Raw genomic sequence first — 21,515 nt, forward strand, 5'->3', positions numbered from 1 at the left:
TTATTTAGTACTTATAATATGTGGTTACTATAATTTATACATTTTAAAATGACTTCAACTAAGTCTTAAATTTAAAAATGACTTTATCTATGTCTTGAATTTAAAAATGACTTTAAACTATTTTGCGTAGATTAGAGGTGTTTGACTGAGTGGGATAAGGAAATCAAATAAACCAATAGAGAAATTGTACCCTTGTTAGGATAGGAGGCAAGTGCAGATCTTAAACCACACTGGTTACTTGTTTTCTCAAAAGCAGTATTTTGAACGTTGCATAGGCATCTGAGGATCAAGATGGTAGGCAGAAAGAGCAGTTAGGGGGAGGGGGACACAGGGTGTGTGGCAGATTTGCCCAAATAGAAAGCAAAAGATAAAGGAATCGGACTCAAAAGATATTGCCTCAGTTTTGACATAAAACTTGTCACCCAGACAGAACAAACAACAAAGAGGCCAGATTATTCAGTCTAATAATTTAATTTTTTTATAAAAATATTTTAAAAGGGAAAACAAGAGAGAACAAAGTTTCTCTCACCTTCTGAAGTCTATTCTTTCCTAAAGTTACATGTGAACACCACATTTAAGCTATCTCGAACTTTAACTTCTCTATTTCCTTAAGACAGAAAATTGTTTGTTTGTATGATGGGTGGACTTTAGCCTCCCAGGCAATTGCCACCAATCAACACTAATGCAGCATTCACCGTTTCCCAGCAGGTTTCCTAGCAGGGATATCCTCCTCATCTGACTCGACATCTCCATACTCCCACATCGCGCGTCTCTTTTCTCGTGCTTCTGTTTGATGCTTCTCCAATTCATCCAGAGCCTGTTGTTTCTCCTTGGGCTCCCACCTCTTCCTTTTCTCCATCCTAGCAAGTCCTTCCTGAAAATTTTACAGGTCCCTTGTTAGAACACCGCCAGCAACCAAAAAAAACATAACACTAGATATTTTAAAACCCAACTCAACCAGAAAAAAAAGGATAATCTAGGAAAACCTTAAAGTTTTTAATCAATCGGAACGACACAAATGGATTGAACTGCCAAATGCAATGCACTGCTTCTCTACTGTAGTCCAACGAAACAAGTTTGGCAGGGCAGAGGGTATTGAACAAAAAGAACCTAGTGGCTATTGAAAAACCCGCAGAATCCAAAAGCAACAGAAATGAGTAAAATAATTACTAATATAAAAACAGCTATAATTTCGAACCTTGAGCAAAGTAGCATTCACACTGACATCACTTTCAGGATCAACCAAAGTCACCAAAAAGATTGTCCCTGTTCCTTGACCTTTAACTTTTCCACCTGAAGTGTCTTTCTCCTCGATGACAGCTTTAAATTCCTTTGGCCCACTTAAAAGAAGCTCACTTAGCCGGTATGCCGCCTCCTGGCCATAATCATCTTCTAGCCCAGGAACTTTAACATGGGCAAGACTGCAGAGCTGAGCAAGACCAGGACTGGAGGACACAGATGCTTCAAGGGGCCGCAATTGACTGTACGAAACAACTTCTTGGTTTCCATAATCAACATAGAAAACTTCAAACTTGTCTTTGGAAGATTCCACAGCACCGCGAGGGGCATTGACAATCTTAAACATATTTTGAAGTGAAAAATCAGAAAAAGAATATGATATGACAAGCAAAAATATAACATAATAAATCACTTATATCCTATAGAAGACATGAAACTTCTATAACATACAGTAATGACCCAACAGAAATATGCATGCATTGGATTGACTAAAGAAAAAAAGGCTTAGGGGACGACTAGATGATCAACAAAGATCAATTCGAGACAAGTGCAGCAGACCAGAGAAGCTCCAAGACGAAGTAATGAACTGTTCAAAGAGCTAGGAACATTGAATGAACAGGGATTTACCTGTAATATATATATATATATATATATGTGTGTGTGTGTGTGTGCGCGCGCGCGTGTAGTACCAAAGAAAACACTAAATTACCTAGCAATGTTTATGTGATGACAAGAAGAGTAGTACAGTTTAAGTAACTAGTTCATTTGATTAATGGAAAAACACATTGTAATTTGCATGATACATGAAAAAAAAGCAAGTGTAATATTTTAAAGTGAAAAGCAGCAAATTGGAATTTTGAAGATTAGCACGGTTTGACCTCATACTAGTAATTCCCATTCACATTATAGAATACACAAAGTTAGGGTAACTCAGTAATTCAAGTCATATCTTCAACTGTTTAAAGGCTTATGGAACTACATAAATAAAATAAAGTAAGAGATATAGAATTATTGGATCACATACCATTGCTCGGTTCCATGAATTATCAGCACTGAATTGAGCAAGAACAATATCACCCTTCTTGGGATTAAAGGCACCAATTACAGGAGCCTCCTGAAGATTTAGTGAAGCAAGTTGCTTTTGAATGGCAGCTACTTTCTGGTCGGAAACCAGCTGAACGTAAAATTTACCCCCACCCAAAATTTCAGTGACAGTGACCTGAGAACATAAACGTGTAAAAGTATAGAAGTCAAACAATCATAAGAAGAAATAGTATTCACAATGAATCCAGATGGTAAATTTTGACAAACAATAACTAACTGAGAAGCACTAGATCTAATTACATTACCTTCACCTCTTCCTTTTGGCGTCTTTCAGCTGCTCCACCACTGACAACTTCCTCTCCCTCGACATAATTCTCCCATATCTATATCGAGGCACTTGTTAATAAATAGTAAAGAACAAATACATGACTAATAAGTATAACAGATCTTGATCTTGCCTTCAATTTCTGCCTTTTGGCGACCTGTTCAGCTTGCATGAGGAGGTGAACTTCTGGGATTCTATCAGCTCCAAAAGAAGTTTGAAGCCTTGCTAAACCAGCTTCCAGTAGGGTCACTGCCACATTAGATCTTGATTCCCATAATGTTCCAATGAAAGTCCCTGTTCTATCAACTGTTTCTACCTCGATCTATGTAGAAGGCAATAGGAAAGAAATAAGAGAGATTCATATGTAACACAATACAATGAAAGAAAGAAACAATATTACCTCGACATCTCTCTGCATTATCTTCCGCCTCATCAAGGCAATGGCTTCCTCAGAGTAGGGCTCATCACGACCTGGGCATCTCACTCCAGAAATAGAGAAAGCAATGCTGCAAGTCTCCTTGGGAATGAACAGTTTGAATCTATGACCACTGAGGACATATTCTACTACAGCAGACATCCTCCTGTTACGCTGCAAGAAAGGCAAGAAATCTCTAGCTTTCTTTGACGCTGCCTGAAAGTATAACAGAAAAGATTAGTTGTTCCCTAGTGTAACATGAAAAGAGACAACCAGTGACAATGATACTAACCGTTAGCAGGTCCGTTACATGCATCACCGGAGCTTCTTTGGGAGAATGAATGCCCTTTTTCCCAGAAGTAGCACGTGATTCCGCTGAGAGAAGCACATCATAATAGTTTGAACGTTCTTCGAAATCACGATGTCTAACAACAGTTGCAAAACCGCGGGCAACCAAAAGCTCAGCAACATTGACTCCAGCCAACTGGTTGCCTGCAGCAGATGGAGCAGGTGATGCATCATCCCCATCTTTGGATGCCAGGAATACAGTTCCAAAATCCATCACCTTTGAATCTGCACTACTGGCAGGAGCAGCAGGTCCATCTGCCATGTTGACCTTCCGAGAGTACTCCATTGAAACATGCACCTGAAAAGATATAAGGTCAGTAATCATCTCTTTCCGATTCTGTAACTCTAAAATTAGAAGAGGAGATATCAGAAAAGATAGCAATACCTGTTTTCCAATAAGGCGATTTCTCAAAAATTCCTTTGCTTCACGAGCATATGGAGCAGGTTTCTCATCTCTACGGGGATTTCCTATTTTAGGAGACCTAATACTTGAAAGATTGACTCTTCGCTCTGCTGATGGATCTCCAAATGGCAGCGAATCATCAGCTATAACAAGACAATCTCCACTGACAACCTCAACCACCTAGAAAAAGCCAAGAACAAAGCATTAGAAGAGAGAAAGGGAGAGGAGAATAAGAAGTTAAACAACCTTTTAACTCATAGCTACCTTTCCAGTGAAATTTTGGTCATGAATAGCCTTGGAATTTGTTGCTGGAGCTACATAGTTCGTCCAGATTCTTAAGCGTGTCTTTTTGGCATCAAGCTCAGCATTTTTCAGCTTCTTCTTGGCTTCACCTTCCAGCATGTTTGCACTCCAATCAACGTATTTAGCATAGCCCTATGCAAAAGGAAAGGGAAGGGCATAAACAATAGATTAGATTGACCTTAAAAGTTCTAAAACCAAAAAAAAATGCATTTCCTTTTGTACAATTAGGAGGAACTAGACAGTCACCGTCAAGTAAGTTCACTAATTGAAAATTAGATATGAGCCTAATAAACAGTCTTTATTCTATAACTTCAATTTCATAAAAGAAAAGTTAAGTGACGAAAGTTGCGGCTAGAGAAAGTTAATACATTTAGGTGAAAGAGGATCCCTTGCGCATCCACATAAAGGAACCAAGAGATGGTACAAAATGAGAGACAGATAATGCCCACTGAATGTAATGGCAATAAAGACTATGATGGGGAGCACACACTAAATGTACAGGTAATAGAGACTATGATAGGAAACAGGTACATAATGTACACATATGCATAATATTGAAGACTGCATTTGTACCAACAATGACCAGCAAAAAGAGGGCACTAACTGTGTTACTAAATGAGATATAAGCCACTTATGTTGAGCATATCAATGCATAAAATTCTGAATTACAGAAAATCAACAAGTAAATAAATAATCTTTACAAGACACAATCAACAAGAAATGCCCATCTATGGTTAAGAAATTTTCCAATTTCATGGAGAAACGTCATAAAAAGACACAAAGTAAGCCTGTGTACCAACTACAGTGACCTTTTAACAGCTTCAGTTTCTTATTAGACACATGTTCTAAAGTATCAAAAGTAGTATGTATATCACGTACATTTTCAATAAGCTCCAATCCCAGGTCCTTTGCCGATTCTCCATCAGGGTAGTACACTGAGCCGATTAGATTGCTATACTTGTCAACACCCTCCAGGACAATTCGAACCTGTATGTTAAACTACATTAGGAAAAGGGTAAATAGGAAATACAAATCATTAAGAGCTAACAAATAGAATCTCACATCTCTATTTAAGACACGAGTTTCAGTAAAATGCTTTGCTTCTCTGCCATAAGGATCAGGAGAAACTTCTGTTACAGATGCTGCTGAAGATGTCAACCTCTGTGCTGATGTCGGAGTTGCACGAGGTTCAGTAATTGATTCTCCATTTGGGTCATCAGAGGTAACACGAGTATTAATGACAGTTTCTGATGTTGCTCTTCGTCCCATAGTTGGTGCCTGTTTATTGAAACAAAAGGGTAAACGAACTGGTAAACTAACAAGATCTGGTCAAAAAGAAAATTTAACTTGTATTGCATTAACCTGTATTCCAGCAACGAACACTTGAATGAACTGGAAGTCTGGAAGCAAATACACTCGCAGCGTACTTCCATCACGAACCTGCTCAACAAATGCTTCTATAAGCTTACCTTTACTTCGCTCCAATAGACCCATTGCATCAAAGTTACTAGCATCACCGATCGCAGATGTAGGTAGATTCCTAATAGATGCCTCAGAAGCACCAGGTGCCTGAAAACAGCAGAATGCCAGGAATTACTACGCTTGCAAAAATAGGAAGCAAAAAAAACAAGCTTGATCGCAATATGTGGAACACTGAACTAAATGAACAAAGATACTATGCAAAAGATCCACCAGCCAACACAAACCACAGTGACAGGAACTACCCATAAGAGATTACAGTTTGGATTAGATCTAGACATTTAGTTGATGGTTTTTCTACTTGAAAGGATAACAAGTAAAAGGAAATGAAACAGGATCATCTGGATACCACCCACTGCTGCAGCACACATCCTGAAGTGCTACCATCAAAACTCAATACATTCTAGATTAAAATCTTGTAGCTCAAGGAGCATTGCAGAAAGAAGCAGACACTAAATGGAAAACAAACATGCTCAAAAACAGCTCGAAAGTGTAAGGGGTCAAAAAGGAGAAGTTAACGGCTTCATAGTGTTTCAGTCTGCAGAAAAATATCATCTTCCTTGGCTCAACCCATCTCATCCAAAAGAAGGTAAAATGGTGAAGTTCACAATAATTGTCCAGTAATAAAAACACATCAGAGACGATGAGAAACACACCCTACTCCAACGACCTAGACCTTGTTGCTTGGCTTGTTCTTCAGCATCTTGCAGCTGTTTTAAATAGGGATTAGCATCTTTCTGTTGACCCTGCTCCCTGACCTGGTTCCATCAAAAATAATCATTTCATGATACTAGATATAATGGGAAACAAGTCACCTGAGAAACAGAGAAATTAACACCAATCCAACCTTGGCCCAGCCTGCAGCAACAACTAGCATGGAAACGTTCTTGTCACCAAGAAAAACAGTGCCATATTCTCGCCCTATGGAAGGTACAGCATATTCCACCTTGAAAGTGACCTCCTAAAGAATAAAAAGGATGCATTTAAATCTAATACTACTAAAAGAAGAATATATATAGAGAGAGAGGGAGAGGATCAATGCAAGGACACCTTTCCAATGCAAAGCTTCCTCAAGAAGTCTCTGCTTTGCCATGCAAATGGCTCATCCACTCCACCACGACGTGCCTACAAGTGGAAAGCCAGAATGAGTAATGAAAAAAGAGATACAAATATAGGAGCAATTTGAAAATATGGATCATAAAAAAGGTAAGGTTTATTAGTGCATGTCATACCAATCGAGGAGCCATTAGAGATCCTAAGGTAATAGATTTTTCAGGGGGGATTTCAGCCTTGGAACTACCCATTATAACCAAACTGTCACCAGAGGGAACAGCTTTCACTCTTCCCTTCAACCATCCTGTTGATGCCATTTCAACTGCTAAATGCCTGAGATTAACAATCCAAGTGAGGAACACAATTCAATCGAGGCAGGAATCATACTGCTGAAACCAAATGAAAAGTTCTCATCAACCAGGTAGACATGCAAAAACAAAATAAGCCACAGCCACACTTTTCGAGGGCCCTCTCTTTTGGTAAAGAAAAATCAAAACCTTTAATATGAGTAAGACCGAATAACTAAAGATTTGGTAGAATAACAAGATCTTACATGGACAAAGTAAATGAAATCAAAACAAAAAAGATGAATTTTGTTATAGATCTCTGCGGAAGTAAAGTTGTTGAAATTGCTAAATAAAATAACAGCCAACTTAATTATGTTCTATAGATTTCAACTTATCTTTCATAACATCTAACCATAACTACTACTTCTAATGACTCGTGAAAATGAAACTAGATCATTGTCAATTCCCAAGTCAATTTCTAACACAGGTAGATATACCAAATAATCATCCGAAATAGAAAGTTAACTTTGTCTTTGAGACTTTCTTAATGCTACTTTTGGGGGTTCATCTACTATTGTTCTTAGGTTGTACAACTACTTCACGAACAACAATTTTTGAAAAAGAAGTGCTGTATAGAGGAACTTGCACCCTAAATTCTTTAATTTTCACATCACGTGGTTCATCACTACCACTAACTTCACCATTCAATGAACCCAACATTTCTAGTTTCAACAATGCTCGTACTGTGATTAGGACAGTAAAATTTATACCCCTTTGATTTTTCTGGATAACCAATAAAGAAACCACTAATTGTTTTTTAATCTAATTTCTTTTCTTGTAGATGGTCAATTCGCTGGGCAACCTCAAACATGCAGGTGCCTTAAACTAGGTTTCCTTCTGATCCAAAGTTCAAAAGGTGTTTTTCGGTCTTTCTTACTAGGTAACCTATTTAACAAATACACAACCGTTTTACAAGCATACCTATACAGTGAGATGGGTAAAGATGAACTACTTAACGTACTTCTACATACTCCTGATTAAATCATTTATTATTCCACCTTTCTCTCTTCCCTTCACTACCTCTACTGTCAATCATTCTTTCTTCCTCCTTTGTCCCATATGCAGCTATACACCTACATTAAATTGGTACTCCCTCCGTTTCACAAAGAATGGTCTAAATTGACTTGGCACGGAGTTTAAGAAAATAAAAAAGACTTTTGAATCCTATGGGCCTAAATTAAAGTTATGTCAAATGTACAAAATTGTCCTTTAATCTTGTGCCCTTAAACATGCCACGTGGAAAGCTGAAATTAAAATATTACCAAAAAAAAGAAAGAGGTCATTTTTTTGAAACATACTAAAAAGGAAAGGAGGTCATTCGTTTTGAAATGGATGGAGCATTATATGTTGCATATTCAAGTCGTTTAGCATATTCCCTCCTGGTGGTGGAGGTGATGGTGGGGTGGCGTGGAAAGGGAAAAGGAAGTGGAAGAGAAGATGGTGGTGAACGCAATGGTGACAATGTTGGTAGGGAAAGAAGAAGGATGGAGGAATAAAGAGTGATTGTTGTAGAGGTAGTGGCGAGGAAGGAGAAAAAAGGAACAAAAAGAATTAAAAAGTCAAAACTAAGGAGAAGGTTCAAATTTACCCCTAAATTATGCGAAAGGTTCAAATTTGTCCTCCATTTAAAAAAATTAATCATTAATCGCAAACACATGGCATCATCGGGTGCTATTTCGTCGTTTGAAAATAAGGACAAAATTAGCTCATTTTAGTAACGACGAGTCACTCCACTCCATAAATATTACGCACATATTCTTCTGTGATTTTCCATACCTTTTGGGTCAAAAATGTGCACAGCTAGTAGGGTTGTGCCAATTTTAGCAAATTTGACCCTAATCATCAACGGGGAGTAAATTTTTCCATTTTCCACAGTTCAAGTGCAAATTTAACCATTTGTCCTTGAAAGAATTTACTTCAAAATGACCACATATGTTGGTGTGTATAATTTCTAGAAGCTTTGTGCTTATGTGGCTCTTTTCCTTGTTTGTTTGGTTTGTTCTTCTCTAATACAATTGACATCAAATATTATAGTTCCATAAAATTCAAATTTGGAAGGATTTCTTTCTTTCTTTGGATGTGTGACCTAAAGGTTCATGCAACAAGTAAGCATTGTGTTCATTCACCAAACCACGTTTAGATCCAACATTATGATGCACAGTTGAAAAGGATTTTGTCAAGTAGACTATCAAGATTTGGTTTGTACAAACCATCACAACAAATACTCGAACCAATGAGATGATTATATGCTTAAACAAACTAGAGCATTCATTGTCTAAATTTAAAAAGTATTCAACTTTCCTAACTTAGACATGAAAATTGGATTTCTTGAAGAAAAAAAAGGGTACATAATAAGTTCCAAACAAGTTTAAGTGATGCTAGTATCTAGAACTAAACTAAATGTCTCGATAGCTTCAAATAGAGTGTTCACTTTATTCTCCATGTACCCAAATCTTTCATTTTGATTTATGATCTTGGTTGTAAGGAATTTTTGCATTGTGTTAGAACCCCAAAGTCAATCCACCAAGTACTGTAAGGTACTTCAATTAGATTTAATTTAAGACACGTAAAAGCACTAGGTTAACCTTTCTTCTCAAACTGAACATTACCTTTCAAGTAATATTTCTAAAAGTGCTAGGTTCTCCATGGAAACGACACTTAACATTCATGTGTTCTTTCTTACGTAACTAGAGAGATGACTTGTTACATTATGTTGCCTCTATTTACCCTTGCCGTGTTTTTGTCCTCTTTTTAGCTCCTTGATGGCTGACAAGGTTAATGAAGTGAGGTTTTTTATTCTTTAGCCTTGTTTCCTCCAACACCAACATTTTGTGCATTTCATGCACGTTCCATTGGTCTTTCATGATATAGTAGTTCATTTAGAAAGGCCTAAACAATAATGAGTTAATGATGAATTTCACAAGGAAATTCTCATCTACCTCCATTTCCAAGGTCTTAAGTCTTATTGTTATATTTGTCAGTTCAATGACGTGCTCATGCATGGTACAAAACCATAAACTTCATCGTCAAGGTACCCATTAGTGTCCTGACAAGAGATTTATCAGTTGTTTAGAAGCATTCATCCACAAGTTTCAAAATCTATCTAGCACTTCCAGTTTTGGAAAGAGTTTTGTTTTCTTTGAATAGGTAACAACTAAGTATTGGCTACCAATACTTGGGAACCAAAAAAACTCTCTACAAAAGAAAGTGCAAAACAGAAAATAACAAAAACAAGGTGAGACGGGATACAATTCTAACATGAATCAAAAACTAGGATTGTCTATGTGTCTTCAGGATATGACTTTATACACCAAAAAAAATAGCAGAACACCACTGAGCTTGATCTTCCATATGGTGCTACTTTTATTCTCAAAACATCCGCAATTCCTTTCTTTCCAAATGGTCCACCAAATATGCGCCAGAATCAACCCCCAATTTCTTCTGCTCATTGCCCAGACTCCTTTTGCTCTTAGCCCCAAAGCCGCTTCATCCCAGTTTTGGAAAGAATTAGTCTTAATGTTGCTCGTAATATTCATTCAATTAACATTAGGCTTATGACTTAAATGGTAGATCGGTCCCAATGCTACTTCCAATAACAGCAATTGGCTTCTCATTATACAGTGCGGAATCAAGATCTAACACTCCAACATGGAATTTGATCTATTCACATCAATGTTGGAAGTTAAGTTAGCGAATCAAATTGTAGTTTCCTTAGGTAGCCACCGATCTACGGTTATCCTTAAACTTCCGTGCTTGGCGGAGAAGAAGCGAACAAAAGACGCTCGCTTGTTGTCTTGTTCTCTATCGCGAACAAGGATCGTTTACCATTTCGGTTAGATTGGAGAAAGATTTTCTGAGAACACATTCCCCGTATCAAGGGAAGGTCATAACAAAAGCAGAGTGTGAACGAAGAGTAAATGCTACAAATAAAATATGTTAATTTGTTAATGCTTTGAGTTATAACCCAAACATACTATCAGATTAAAAAATTGTATATTTATTATTAAATGTATAGTCATATTCTCCTTTGGGAAAAATATGAAAGTACAAATTTAGACATGCTCAATAAAATTAAAACATTATTCGATAATCTATAATGCGCCAATTAGTAATATTTACTATCATTGATATAAAACAAACTAATGGCACATTAACCTCAATTTACCAATTTAAAAAAAAAAACTAATGGCACATTAAAATTATCAATGTGTAATTCAACAATTATAAGAACAAACGATTAACCATGTAGCATTTCTTGAATATCTTGAGCAAAAGTTCTTGAACTTTCTAGTTCTGAGAAACTGTTTTCTCTCCTTCGGATTACTTTCTTCCTTGCGCTAATCGATAAAAATAACTATGAATTGCAATTGAGAGAGGACTAGTTTCTAAAGACCACTTTATACTCCAATTACACATAAAGTAAGAGTATATCACTAAGCTACTCTTTTCTTAATGTGCAACTGTGAATTCATTATGAGCTATTTATTTATAGCAGGATTGTACAAGCACGATGTGTGTCATGTTGACGAGGTATGCACGCTAAACCATGTCATGCTTACTTGCCAAAATTTATCAGCCACATTATCGTACATTGTGAATGGATACCATCTAATCATGGAACAGTCACATAATTTTTCACCTTCCATCAATGGGGAGTTATTCAATTCTGTTACAAAGTTGTGCTATAAATTCTAACCAATACACTTTTATCAGCCCTTTTATTTATTAAACCCAATTTAAACACATGAAACATATGTCTTACAGAGTGAAAAGCAAATCTTCAAACCAGTGGTTTGATTAAACCCAATTTAAACACATGGAACATATATCATACAGAGTAAACAACAATTCTTCAATTCAGTGATTTGAATTCATTAAACAACTGAGGAAAAAAAAGCATCACATGAAAAAACATACAAAGGTTTGCATCGGCGATACATTCAATTGTAAAAGTAAGTTGATTTGATGCATAAACAAATGAAAGCGTCAATTAAGCATGAACGATCCGATAGCATACCTGAATGACTAGCGCTGAATGGATCGATTGTAGACGGAGGAAAAGAGAGAAAGCAGAGTAACGTACGGATCTAAAAGCAAATCAGGTACCAAATCATGTGAATTGGATTGCTTCAGAACAACGGTTAACGGAATCCGCCCAGAAACGAGAATGCAGATGCTGTGTTCTGTGGCGGGCGGCGGATCGAATGAGGAGAATTTTTTAGATGAAAATCCGTAACTGTAGAGTAGAGTGTCAATTTATATGTGTGCCCGATATAGAAGAGGGGAAGTGAAAAGAAGATTCACCTCCTTTTTGGGTAAAATTACTTAAAAGTGCCAGTGGTAGTTTAAAATATAGTCTAGTAGTAAAAGAAGGTTCTAATTCGATTAAAAGAAAATGACTGCACTTGGACCTGATTAGGACAGGCAGATTTTCCTATTTTTGTGACGACGACGGAGGGCCACGTGCAATAATCCACCAATAAACTCCTGCCACGTCACTATGGAAATGTTGCTGTTGCCAAGTCAGCTCCGTGGGTTTTTTTTAAGAAAAAGAATTAAAGTATTACTTTAAATCCTAGTTCCAATTGTTTTTAGTGTTGATTTGTGCAGACTTGCTTTAATCGTTGAACTTCTGAAAAAGTTTTGTTACTCCCTCGATTTACTTCCCTTTTTTGGTTAGAAATATAATAATTTACTCCTGCTAATTTTAAAATGTTCATTTCAATCTAAATAAAATGATTTCTAGTTATATAAATATTGATGACTCATTTTATGATTTTTATTGGAGTCTCAAAAAAATATCTTACTCTGTGTCAAGCCAAATATATATAAAAAACGAAAAAAGTACTACATAGAAATCGAGAAAAACTATGGAAGAATTAGACCAAATATTCATTGGGTCAAAATCTCTTATCAAAAATAACTTTGACTACTGAATGGTTATTCGGCACATTTTATTTTCAGCCGAAGTGCATTTAGTTGCACTAATCTTCTACTTCTCTTCCTTCTTCAGTCTTTTCGCTTCTTCGCTTCTTGCTTCTTCTTTGCTTCTTTTAGCCATTAAACCTTCTTTAAAAGGTTGATTTTAAAATTTGATCTGTCGTAGACATAAATTATTTCGAGTGAATAATTCAAAACACTTGAAACATTGAGATGAGCTTATATCTAAAATTTGAGACTATTTAGCGGAGATTTTGAGTTGGTCGAGATTGAAAAACTCCATTAGCCATTAAAACTTCTTCAAAGTAATTCTAAAATTCGACGTTCCGCAAATGAAAATCATTTCTTGAATAATATATCAAGACTCAAACATTAAAAGGAATTCATATCTAAAATTTGAGGGTTTTTAGAGGATATTTGAGTTGATTGGGATTGAGAAAAATATTGCATAAACAGCATATATGAATGTATATACATCTCCAATACATTGTTATACATATACGAAAAAATATATATAATTGTATATAGATCTCTGATATATGATTATATATTATTACATATATATACGGTTATATATTATTTATACAATATGATATATTACGTATACGTGTGGCCATTTGTTGAGAAAAAATTGTCACATGTAGTAAGAAGCCCAAAACGATTATCCAAATAATTTGGCCCACTTGTGTTGAACCTTGGTACAATAAATACGTGTAGTGAATTGTCAATTTCTTTTTGAAAACCTTGGTCTAATTTTTTTTAGAAACTAATCTTAAACAGATCTTATGCTCATATTTTACCCACAAATAGTTCCAAGATCTCCCAATTTAAAGGCAGTACCATTGAATAATATTTCCACCTAAGACTCTACCCTCTTCAACCTTTCGATCATTCCACAACTCACGATTGCATTTGGTCGTGACAACAATTTTAAATGGTTTTTTGATCTCTGTATGTATATATCCTAATGGTATTTGAATTTTCTTATTTTAATTTGCTTCTAAACCAATCTTATTTCATGTTTCCTACTTTTCTGAATAGGTACGGAGTGGAAAGAGCTGCAAAAGAAGATCGATGGGTGACGGGAAAGGGGGAAGAGAAATGGTAAAGAGGTGAAAGTCTGGACTCTGGACTGGAATGGGAGAACACTGGAAGTGTTGGATTATAGAGGAATAGGGGTCATCTCCATCTCTTTTTATACTAAAATCTAACTTGGGATTTACCGGTGTAACATTCAATAAATTGATGAAAACATGTGTTTTTGTTTCCTTTACTCATAAAAAACATTGAGTTAGTAAAACGATCACGATAAATATTGCCTCTCAGTTCTGATAAAATTTAACACATCCCTGATGAAAGAACGACAAAGGAAGCCGGTTTATTCAGTCATATAAATTTAAAAAAATTAAGGAAAAAAGGGGTAAAAAAAGAAAGAGAACAAAATTTCTCTCACCTCCTGAAGTCTCTCTCTCTCCTAAAGTTACATGTGAACAACACATAAAGCTAACTCAAACTTTCACCTCTCTATTTGTCTAGACAGCAATTGTCTGATTTTTAGGCTGATGAAGCCCCATCCAAATCTTGTCAATTGCCACCAGTTTAACTCTGTTGCAGCATTCACCGTTTCCCAGCAGGTTTCCTAGCAGGGATATCCTCCTCATCTGACTCGACATCTCCATACTCCCACATCGCGAACCTCTTTTCTCGTGCTTCTGTTTGATACTTCTCCAATTCATCCAGAGCCTGTTGTTTGTCCTTGGGCTCCCACCTCTTCCTTTTCTCCATCCTAGCAAGTCCTTCCTGAAAATTTTATAGGTCCCTCGTTATAACACCGCCAGCGGGAAAAAAAAAATAATGCTTAAAGGGACGGAGGAAAATGGCAGCACTAGGAATTTCAAACCAAACTCTACCAGATAAAAAATGGTATTAACTAAATGGAATTTGAACAGCCAAATGATATTGTAGGGGTACTGAACAGGGACCTAGTGGCTATTGAAAAACTCAGCAGAATCCGAAAGCAATAGAAATGAGTAAAATAATGTTAAATCGTAATTAAAATAAAAGTGGCTATTAATTTCGAACCTTAAGCAAGGTAGCATTTATGCTGATATCACTTTCAGGATCAACCAAAGTCACCAGAAAGACTGTTCCTGTTCCTTGACCTTTAACTTTTCCACCTGAAGCATCTTTCTCCTCAATAACAGCTCTAAATTCCTTTGGCCCACTTAGAAGAAGCTCACTGAGCCGGTATGCTGCCTCCTGACCATAATCATCTTCTAGCCCAGGAACTTTAACATAAGCAAGACTGCAGAGCTGAGCAAGACCAGGACTGGAGGACACAGATGCTTCAAGAGGCCGCAACTGACTGTATGAAACAACTTCTTGGTTTCCATAATCAACATAGAAAACTTCAAACTTGTCTTTGGAAGATTCCACAGCACCACGAGGGGCATTGACAATCTTAAACATATTTAAAAGTGAAAAATCAGAAAAAGAATATGATATGACAAAGAAATAACATAATAAAATCACCTATATCCTTCAGAAGACATGAAGCTTCAGTAATCTAGAATAATGACCCAACAAAGAACTGCATTGGATTAACTAAAGAATAAGGGCTTATGGGACACAACTAGATGGTGAAAAAAGTTCAATTCATTAGACAAAAGCAGCAGCAAGACCAAGTAAGGTATTTTTAAAGAGCTAGGGACATCACATGAGCAGGGATTTACTAATAATATATATGTGTAAGTGCCAAAGCAAACACTAGATTAACTTATACAGTTTATGTGATGACACAAAAAAGTAGTTCAGTTCAAGCCATAAGTTTATTTGATTGGAATGGGAAAGCACACATTCCAACTTCCTTTGATACATAAAAAGTAGCAACAGTAATGTTTCAAGTGAAATATACCAAATAGTAGTTTAGAAGATTTAACTGTTTGACTTCATACAACTATCCAAACTAGTAATTTACATTCATATTATAGAATACACAAAGTTAGGGTACTCAGTAATTCAAGTCATATCTTCAACTGTTTTAAGGCTTATGGAACTACATAAATAAAATAAAGTAAGAGCAATAGAATTATTGGATCACATACCATTGCTCGGTTCCATGAATTATCAGCACTGAATTGAGCAAGAACCATATCACCCTTCTTTGGATTAAATGCACCAATGACAGGAGCCTCCTGAAGATTTAGAGAAGCAAGTTGCTTCTGAATGGCGGCTACTTTCTGGTCGGAAACCAACTGAACGTAAAATTTACCCCCACCCAGAATTTCAGTGACTGTGACCTGAGAACATAATCATGTAAAAGTATAGAAGTCAGAAAATCATAACACGAAATAGTATTCACAATGCACCCGATGGTAAATTATGACAAACAATAGTTAACTGAGAAGCACTAGATCTAATTACATTACCTTCACCTCTTCTTTTTGGCGTCTTTCAGCTGTTCCACTACTGACAACTTCCTCTCCCTCGACATAATTCTCCCATATCTATATCGAGGCACTTGTTAATAACTAATAAAGAACAAATTCATGACTAATAAGTATAACAGATCTTGCTCTTGCCTTCAATTTCTGCCTTTTGGCGGCCTGTTCAGCTTGCATGAGGAGGTGAACTTCGGCGATTCTATCAGTTCCAAAAGAAGTTTGAAGCTTTGCTAAACCAGCTTCCAGTAGAGTCACCGCCACATTGGATCTTGATTCCCATAATGTTCCAATGAAAGTCCCTGTTCTGTCAACTGTTTCTACCTCGATCTACGTAGAAGGCAAAAATAAAGAAATAAGAGAGAAATTCATGTGTAGCACATAACAAAACTAAGAAAGAAAAAATATTACCTCAACATCCCTCTGCATTATCTTCCGCCTCATCAAGGCAATGGCTTCCTCAGAGTAGGGCTCATCACGACCTGGGCATCTCACTCCAGAAATAGAGAAAGCAATGCTGCAAGTCTCCTTGGGAATGAACAGTTTGAATCTATGACCACTGAGGACATATTCTACAACAGCAGACATCCTCCTGTTACGTTGCAAGAAAGGCAAAAAGTCTCTAGCTTTCTTTGACGCTGCCTGAAAGTCAAACAGAAAAAATTAGTTATTCCTTAGCACCACATAAAAAGAGAGCCAGTGGCAAGGATACTAACCGTTAGCAGGTCTGTTACATGCATCACTGGAGCTTCTTTAGGAGAATGAATACCCTTTTTCCCAGAAGTAGCACGTGATTCTGCGGAGAGAAGGGCATCATAATAGTTTGAACGTTCTTCAAAATCACGATGTCTAACAACAGTTGCGAAACCGCGGGCAACCAAAAGCTCAGCAACATTGACTCCAGCCAACTGGTTGCCTGCAGCAGATGGAGCAGGTGATGCATCATCCCCATCTTTGGATGCCAGGAATACAGTTCCAAAATCCATCACCCTTGAATCTGCACCACTGGTGGGAGCAGCAGGTCCATCTGCCATTCCGACCTTCCGTGAGTACTCCATGGAAACATGCACCTGAAAGGATATAAGGTTAGTAAATCATCCCTTTCTTATTCTGTAACTCTAAACCCAGGAGAGGAGATATCAGAAAAGATAGCAATACCTGTTTTCCGATAAGGCGATTTCTCAAAAACTCCTTTGCTTCACGAGCATAGGGAGCAGGCTTCTCTTCTCTACGAGGATTTCCCATTTTAGGAGACCTAATACTTGAAAGATTGACTCTTCGTTCTGCTGATGGATCTCCAAATGGCAGAGAATCATCAGCTATAACAAGACAATCTCCGTTGACAACCTCAACGACCTACAAAAAGCCAAGCACAAAACATTGAAGAGAGAGAGATGCAGAGACTAAGAAGAACTTTAAAAAAGCTTAGACTCATAGCTACCTTTCCCGTGAAATTTTGGTCATGAATAGCCTTGGAATTTGTTGCTGGAGCTACATAGTTTGTCCAGATTCTTAAGCGAGTTTTTTTGGCCTCAAGCTCGGCACTTTTCAGCTTCTTCTTGGCTTCAACTTCCAGCATGTTTGCACTCCAATCAACATATTTAGCATAACCCTATGCCAAGGAAGGGGGGAGGGCATAAAGTTCAGATTAGATAGACCTTAAACGTTCTGAAACTAAAATAATGTTAAACATTTCCTTTTCTAGAATTAGGAGTAACTAGCGGATCACTGTCAAGTAAGTTAACTAATAGAAAAATTAGAGACAAGCGAAATGAAATTCTTTTATGCTACAACCTCAATTTCACAAAATAAAAACTAAGTAGAGAAAGTTACAGCAACAGAAAGCTAATAAAGTTAGGTGAAAGAGGATCCTAATCCATAAATAAATAATCTTTACAAGAGAAAATAAACAAGAAAGGCCCATCTATGGTTAAGACAGTTTCCAATTTCTGGGAGAAACCTATCATAAAAAGACATAAAAGTATGCCTGTGTAACAATTACAGTGACCTTATAACAACTTCAGTTTCTTATTAGACACATGTTCTAAAGTATCAGCAGTAATATGTCTATCACGTACATTTTCAATAAGCTCCAATCCCAGGTCCTTTGCCGATTCTCCATCAGGGTAATACACTGAGCCAATTAGATTGCTATACTTGTCAACACCCTCCAGGACAATTCGAACCTGTATATTAAACTGCATTAGAAAAATGGTAAACAGGAAACACAAATCATTAAGAGCTAACAAATAGAATCTCACATCTCTATTTAAGACACGAGTTTCGGTAAAATGCTTTGCTTCTCTGCCATAAGGATCAGGTGCAACTTCTATTACAGATGCAGCTGAGGATGCCAACCTCTGCGCTGATGTCGGAGCTGCACGTTGTTCAGTAGTTGATTCTCCATTTGGTTCATCAGAAGTAACACTAGTATTAATAACAGTTTCTGATGTTGCTCTTCTTCCCATTGTTGGTGCCTGTTCATTGAAACAACACGGTAAAACGAACTGGAAAAGTAACAAAATCTGGTCATGAAGAAAATATAACTTGTATTGCATTGACCTGTATTCCAGCAACGAACACTTGGATGAACTGGAAGTCTGGAAGCAAGTACACTCGCAGCGTACTTCCATCACGAACCTGCTCAACAAATGCTTCAATAAGCTTGCCTTTACTTCGCTCCAATAGTCCCATTGCATCAAAGTTACTAGAATCACCAATTGCAGATGGAGGAAGATCCCTAATAGACGCCTCAGAAGCACCAGGTGCCTGAAAACAGTAGTATACCAGGAATTACTACGCACACAAGAAAAGGAAGGAAAAAAAAAGCTTGATTGCACATGTATGTGAACACTGAACTAAATGGACAAAGATACAACGCAAAAGATTCACCAGCCAACAGAAATCACAGTGACAGGAGTTGCTCGTAAAAGATCAATACAGTTTAGATTAGATCTAGACATCTAGTTGCTGGCCTTTCGAGTTGAAAGAATAACAAGTAAAATAATTTCTACTTATAACATAGAAGTTTATTAGTAAAACCAAGAAGGTACTGAAAAGTAATTCCTAAACAGACTGCCCCTTACAACATTCCTAGTTTACATATTTCCTGGTGAACACAAAAATTCCATATACTGATCCATACTCTAATATACTCCTTTTACACCCAAAAAAAGAAAGAGAAACAAGTAAGTGAAATATAACAGGATAATCTGGATACCACCCAATGTCTCAGAACTTATCCTGAAGTGCTAGCCATCGAAGCTCAAATAGATAAAATCCTCGTAGCACAAGGTGTTTTGCAGACAGAAGCAGACCACAAAATGGGACAACAAATATGCTTCATAACATCTAAAATTGTAATGATAGACAAAGAATTGAACACCAAAATGGAACAAATCTATAAGAATACATAGGCACCAAAAAGGGAGAGGTAAACGACTTCTTAATAAACAAGTCAGCAGAAAATATTATCTCCCCTGGCTCAACCCCCCGACCAATCCAAAAGACAATAAAGCTTGGAAATATATTGCTGTGAAGTTAACAGTATCTGATCTCAATAAGGTAAAAGGATGAAGTTCATAATATTCTCCCAATAACAAAAACACATCAGAGAATATGAGAAATATGAGAAACGCACCCTACTCCAACGACCTAGACCTTGTTGTTTGGCTTGTTCTTCAGCATCTTGCAGTGGTTTCAAATAGGGATTAGCATCTTTCTGTTGACCCTGCTCCCTGACCTGGTTCCACAAAAATTAATCATTTCATGAAACTATATAGAGTTGGAAACAAGACAGCTGAGAAACAGAGAAATTAACACCAATCCAACCTTGGCCCAGCCTGCAGCAACAACTAGCATGGAAACGTTCTTGTCACCAAGAAAAACAGTTCCATATTCTCGCCCTATGGAAGGTACAGTATATTCCACCTTGAAAGTGACTTCCTAAAGAATAGAAAGGATGCATTTAAATTTTATACTACTAAAAAGAGAAGATAAATAAATATATAAACAAGTTCGAATGATCAATGCAAGGACACCTTTCCAATGCAAAGCTTCCTCAAGAAGTCTCTGCTTTGCCATGCAAATGGCTCATCCACTCCACCACGACGTGCCTACAAGAGGAAAACTATAATGAGCAATGAAAAAAGAGATACAAATATAGGAGCAATTTGAAGATATGGATGATAAAAAAGGTAAGGTTTATTAGTGCATTTCATACCAAACGTGGAGCCATTAGAGATCCTAAGGTTATAGATTTTTCAGGGGGGATTTCAGCCTTGGAACTACCCATTATCACCAAACTGTCACCAGAGGGAACAGCTTTCACTCTTCCCTTCAACCATCCTGTTGATGCCATTTCAACTGCTAAATGCCTGAGATTATCATTCCAAGTTAAGAACAAAATTCGATCGAGGCAGGAATCATACTGCTAACACCAAATAAAAGGTTTTCATCAATCAGGTAGACATGCAGAAACAAAATAAGGCACAGCCACACTTTTCAAGGGGCCTCTTTTGCAAAACCTTTAACATGAGTAAGGCTTAATAACTAAAAGATTTTGGTAGAATAACGAGATCTTACATGGACAAAGTAAACGAAATCAAAATTTAATAAAAAAAAACGAATTCGTTTATAGATCTCTGGAAAAGTAAAGATTGCTAAACAAAATAATAACCTCCAAAATCTCAGCCGTGTTAATTAAACAAATTTAATACAGGCGAATGTCAAATCGGTCTTCTCTAAAAACATGACCATACGGCTACTTGTTTGAACATATCAACCAATGTGAATACTCCCTAAACATACACGCAGCGAAATCCAAATCTTCAAACCAGTGATATGAATTCATTATGCATGTACGACAAAAAAAATCACATAAAAAATAACGAAACATTGAATTGCATCGGCATAACGTTCAATTGTAAAAGCAAGTTGATTTGATGCGGAAAAACATTAAATAAACACGATCCAATAGCGATACCTAAGTGATCAGCGCTGAATGGATCGAGAGAAAGCAGAGTAACACACGGATCTGATAGCAACTGAGCTAACAAATCATGCAAAATTGAATTTCTTCGAAAACAAAGGTTACCGGAATCCAACGAGGGTCGTCAATGCAGAAGCTGTGTCCGGAGGCGGACGGCGGATCAGATCGGGAAAATAAATATAAGAAAAA

General features: G+C 36.9%; 2 protein-coding genes across 4 annotated transcripts; both read right to left on the reverse strand.

Moving 5' to 3' along the window:
* Nucleotides 1–455: 455 nt before the first annotated feature.
* On the reverse strand, nt 456–21,405 carry LOC102600425 (staphylococcal nuclease domain-containing protein 1-like). Of its 2 annotated transcripts, none has more exons than XM_006341389.2 (17): nt 21,321–21,405; nt 6,789–6,942; nt 6,607–6,681; nt 6,404–6,517; nt 6,213–6,314; nt 5,440–5,646; nt 5,140–5,355; nt 4,957–5,064; nt 4,039–4,209; nt 3,757–3,954; nt 3,316–3,669; nt 3,009–3,239; nt 2,742–2,930; nt 2,589–2,666; nt 2,264–2,458; nt 1,199–1,576; nt 456–874 (listed from the first exon to the last, which is right to left on the reverse strand). In XM_006341389.2, exons 2-17 carry the CDS (start codon nt 6,924–6,926, stop codon nt 692–694), a joined length of 2,937 nt encoding a protein of 978 aa, XP_006341451.1. In that variant the 5' UTR covers nt 6,927–6,942; nt 21,321–21,405; the 3' UTR covers nt 456–691. The 2 variants fall into 2 exon arrangements, with proteins under 2 accessions (XP_006341451.1, XP_006341452.1); XM_006341390.2 differs by lacking the exon at nt 21,321–21,405 and adding an exon at nt 11,974–12,198.
* LOC102599872 (staphylococcal nuclease domain-containing protein 1) lies at nt 14,188–21,506 on the reverse strand. Of its 2 annotated transcripts, none has more exons than XM_006341388.2 (17): nt 21,432–21,506; nt 20,559–20,712; nt 20,377–20,451; nt 20,168–20,281; nt 19,977–20,078; nt 18,899–19,105; nt 18,598–18,813; nt 18,415–18,522; nt 17,778–17,948; nt 17,495–17,692; nt 17,053–17,406; nt 16,748–16,978; nt 16,478–16,666; nt 16,325–16,402; nt 16,001–16,195; nt 14,979–15,356; nt 14,188–14,696 (listed from the first exon to the last, which is right to left on the reverse strand). In XM_006341388.2, the coding sequence occupies exons 2-17, from the start codon at nt 20,694–20,696 to the stop codon at nt 14,514–14,516; spliced, it is 2,937 nt and encodes a 978-aa protein (XP_006341450.1). In that variant the 5' UTR covers nt 20,697–20,712; nt 21,432–21,506; the 3' UTR covers nt 14,188–14,513. The 2 variants fall into 2 exon arrangements, with proteins under 2 accessions (XP_006341450.1, XP_006341449.1); XM_006341387.1 differs by having other exon boundaries at nt 21,321–21,490.
* Nucleotides 21,507–21,515: the final 9 nt, after the last annotated feature.

Source organism: Solanum tuberosum, unplaced genomic scaffold, assembly GCF_000226075.1.
Source record: "Solanum tuberosum cultivar DM 1-3 516 R44 unplaced genomic scaffold, SolTub_3.0 scf00026, whole genome shotgun sequence".
Lineage (NCBI taxonomy): Eukaryota > Viridiplantae > Streptophyta > Magnoliopsida > Solanales > Solanaceae > Solanum > Solanum tuberosum.

Bases quoted from the DNA above. Each gene is read 5' to 3' on its own strand.
- LOC102600425 (XM_006341389.2), bottom strand. From the start codon at position 6,926: ATGGCATCAACAGGATGGTTGAAGGGAAGAGTGAAAGCTGTTCCCTCT. The intron at 4,210-4,956 runs GTACGTGATATA...CCTTTTGCATAG, and splicing joins GATTGGAGCTTATTGAAAAT to GGCTATGCTAAATACGTTGA. The intron at 2,459-2,588 runs GTAATGTAATTA...TTATGTTCTCAG, and splicing joins GCCAAAAGGAAGAGGTGAAG to GTCACTGTCACTGAAATTTT.
- LOC102599872 (XM_006341388.2), bottom strand. From the start codon at position 20,696: ATGGCATCAACAGGATGGTTGAAGGGAAGAGTGAAAGCTGTTCCCTCT. The intron at 16,403-16,477 runs GCAAGAGCAAGA...GCCTCGATATAG, and splicing joins CCAAAAGGCAGAAATTGAAG to ATATGGGAGAATTATGTCGA. The intron at 15,357-16,000 runs GTATGTGATCCA...AATATGTTTAAG, and splicing joins ATTCATGGAACCGAGCAATG to ATTGTCAATGCCCCTCGTGG.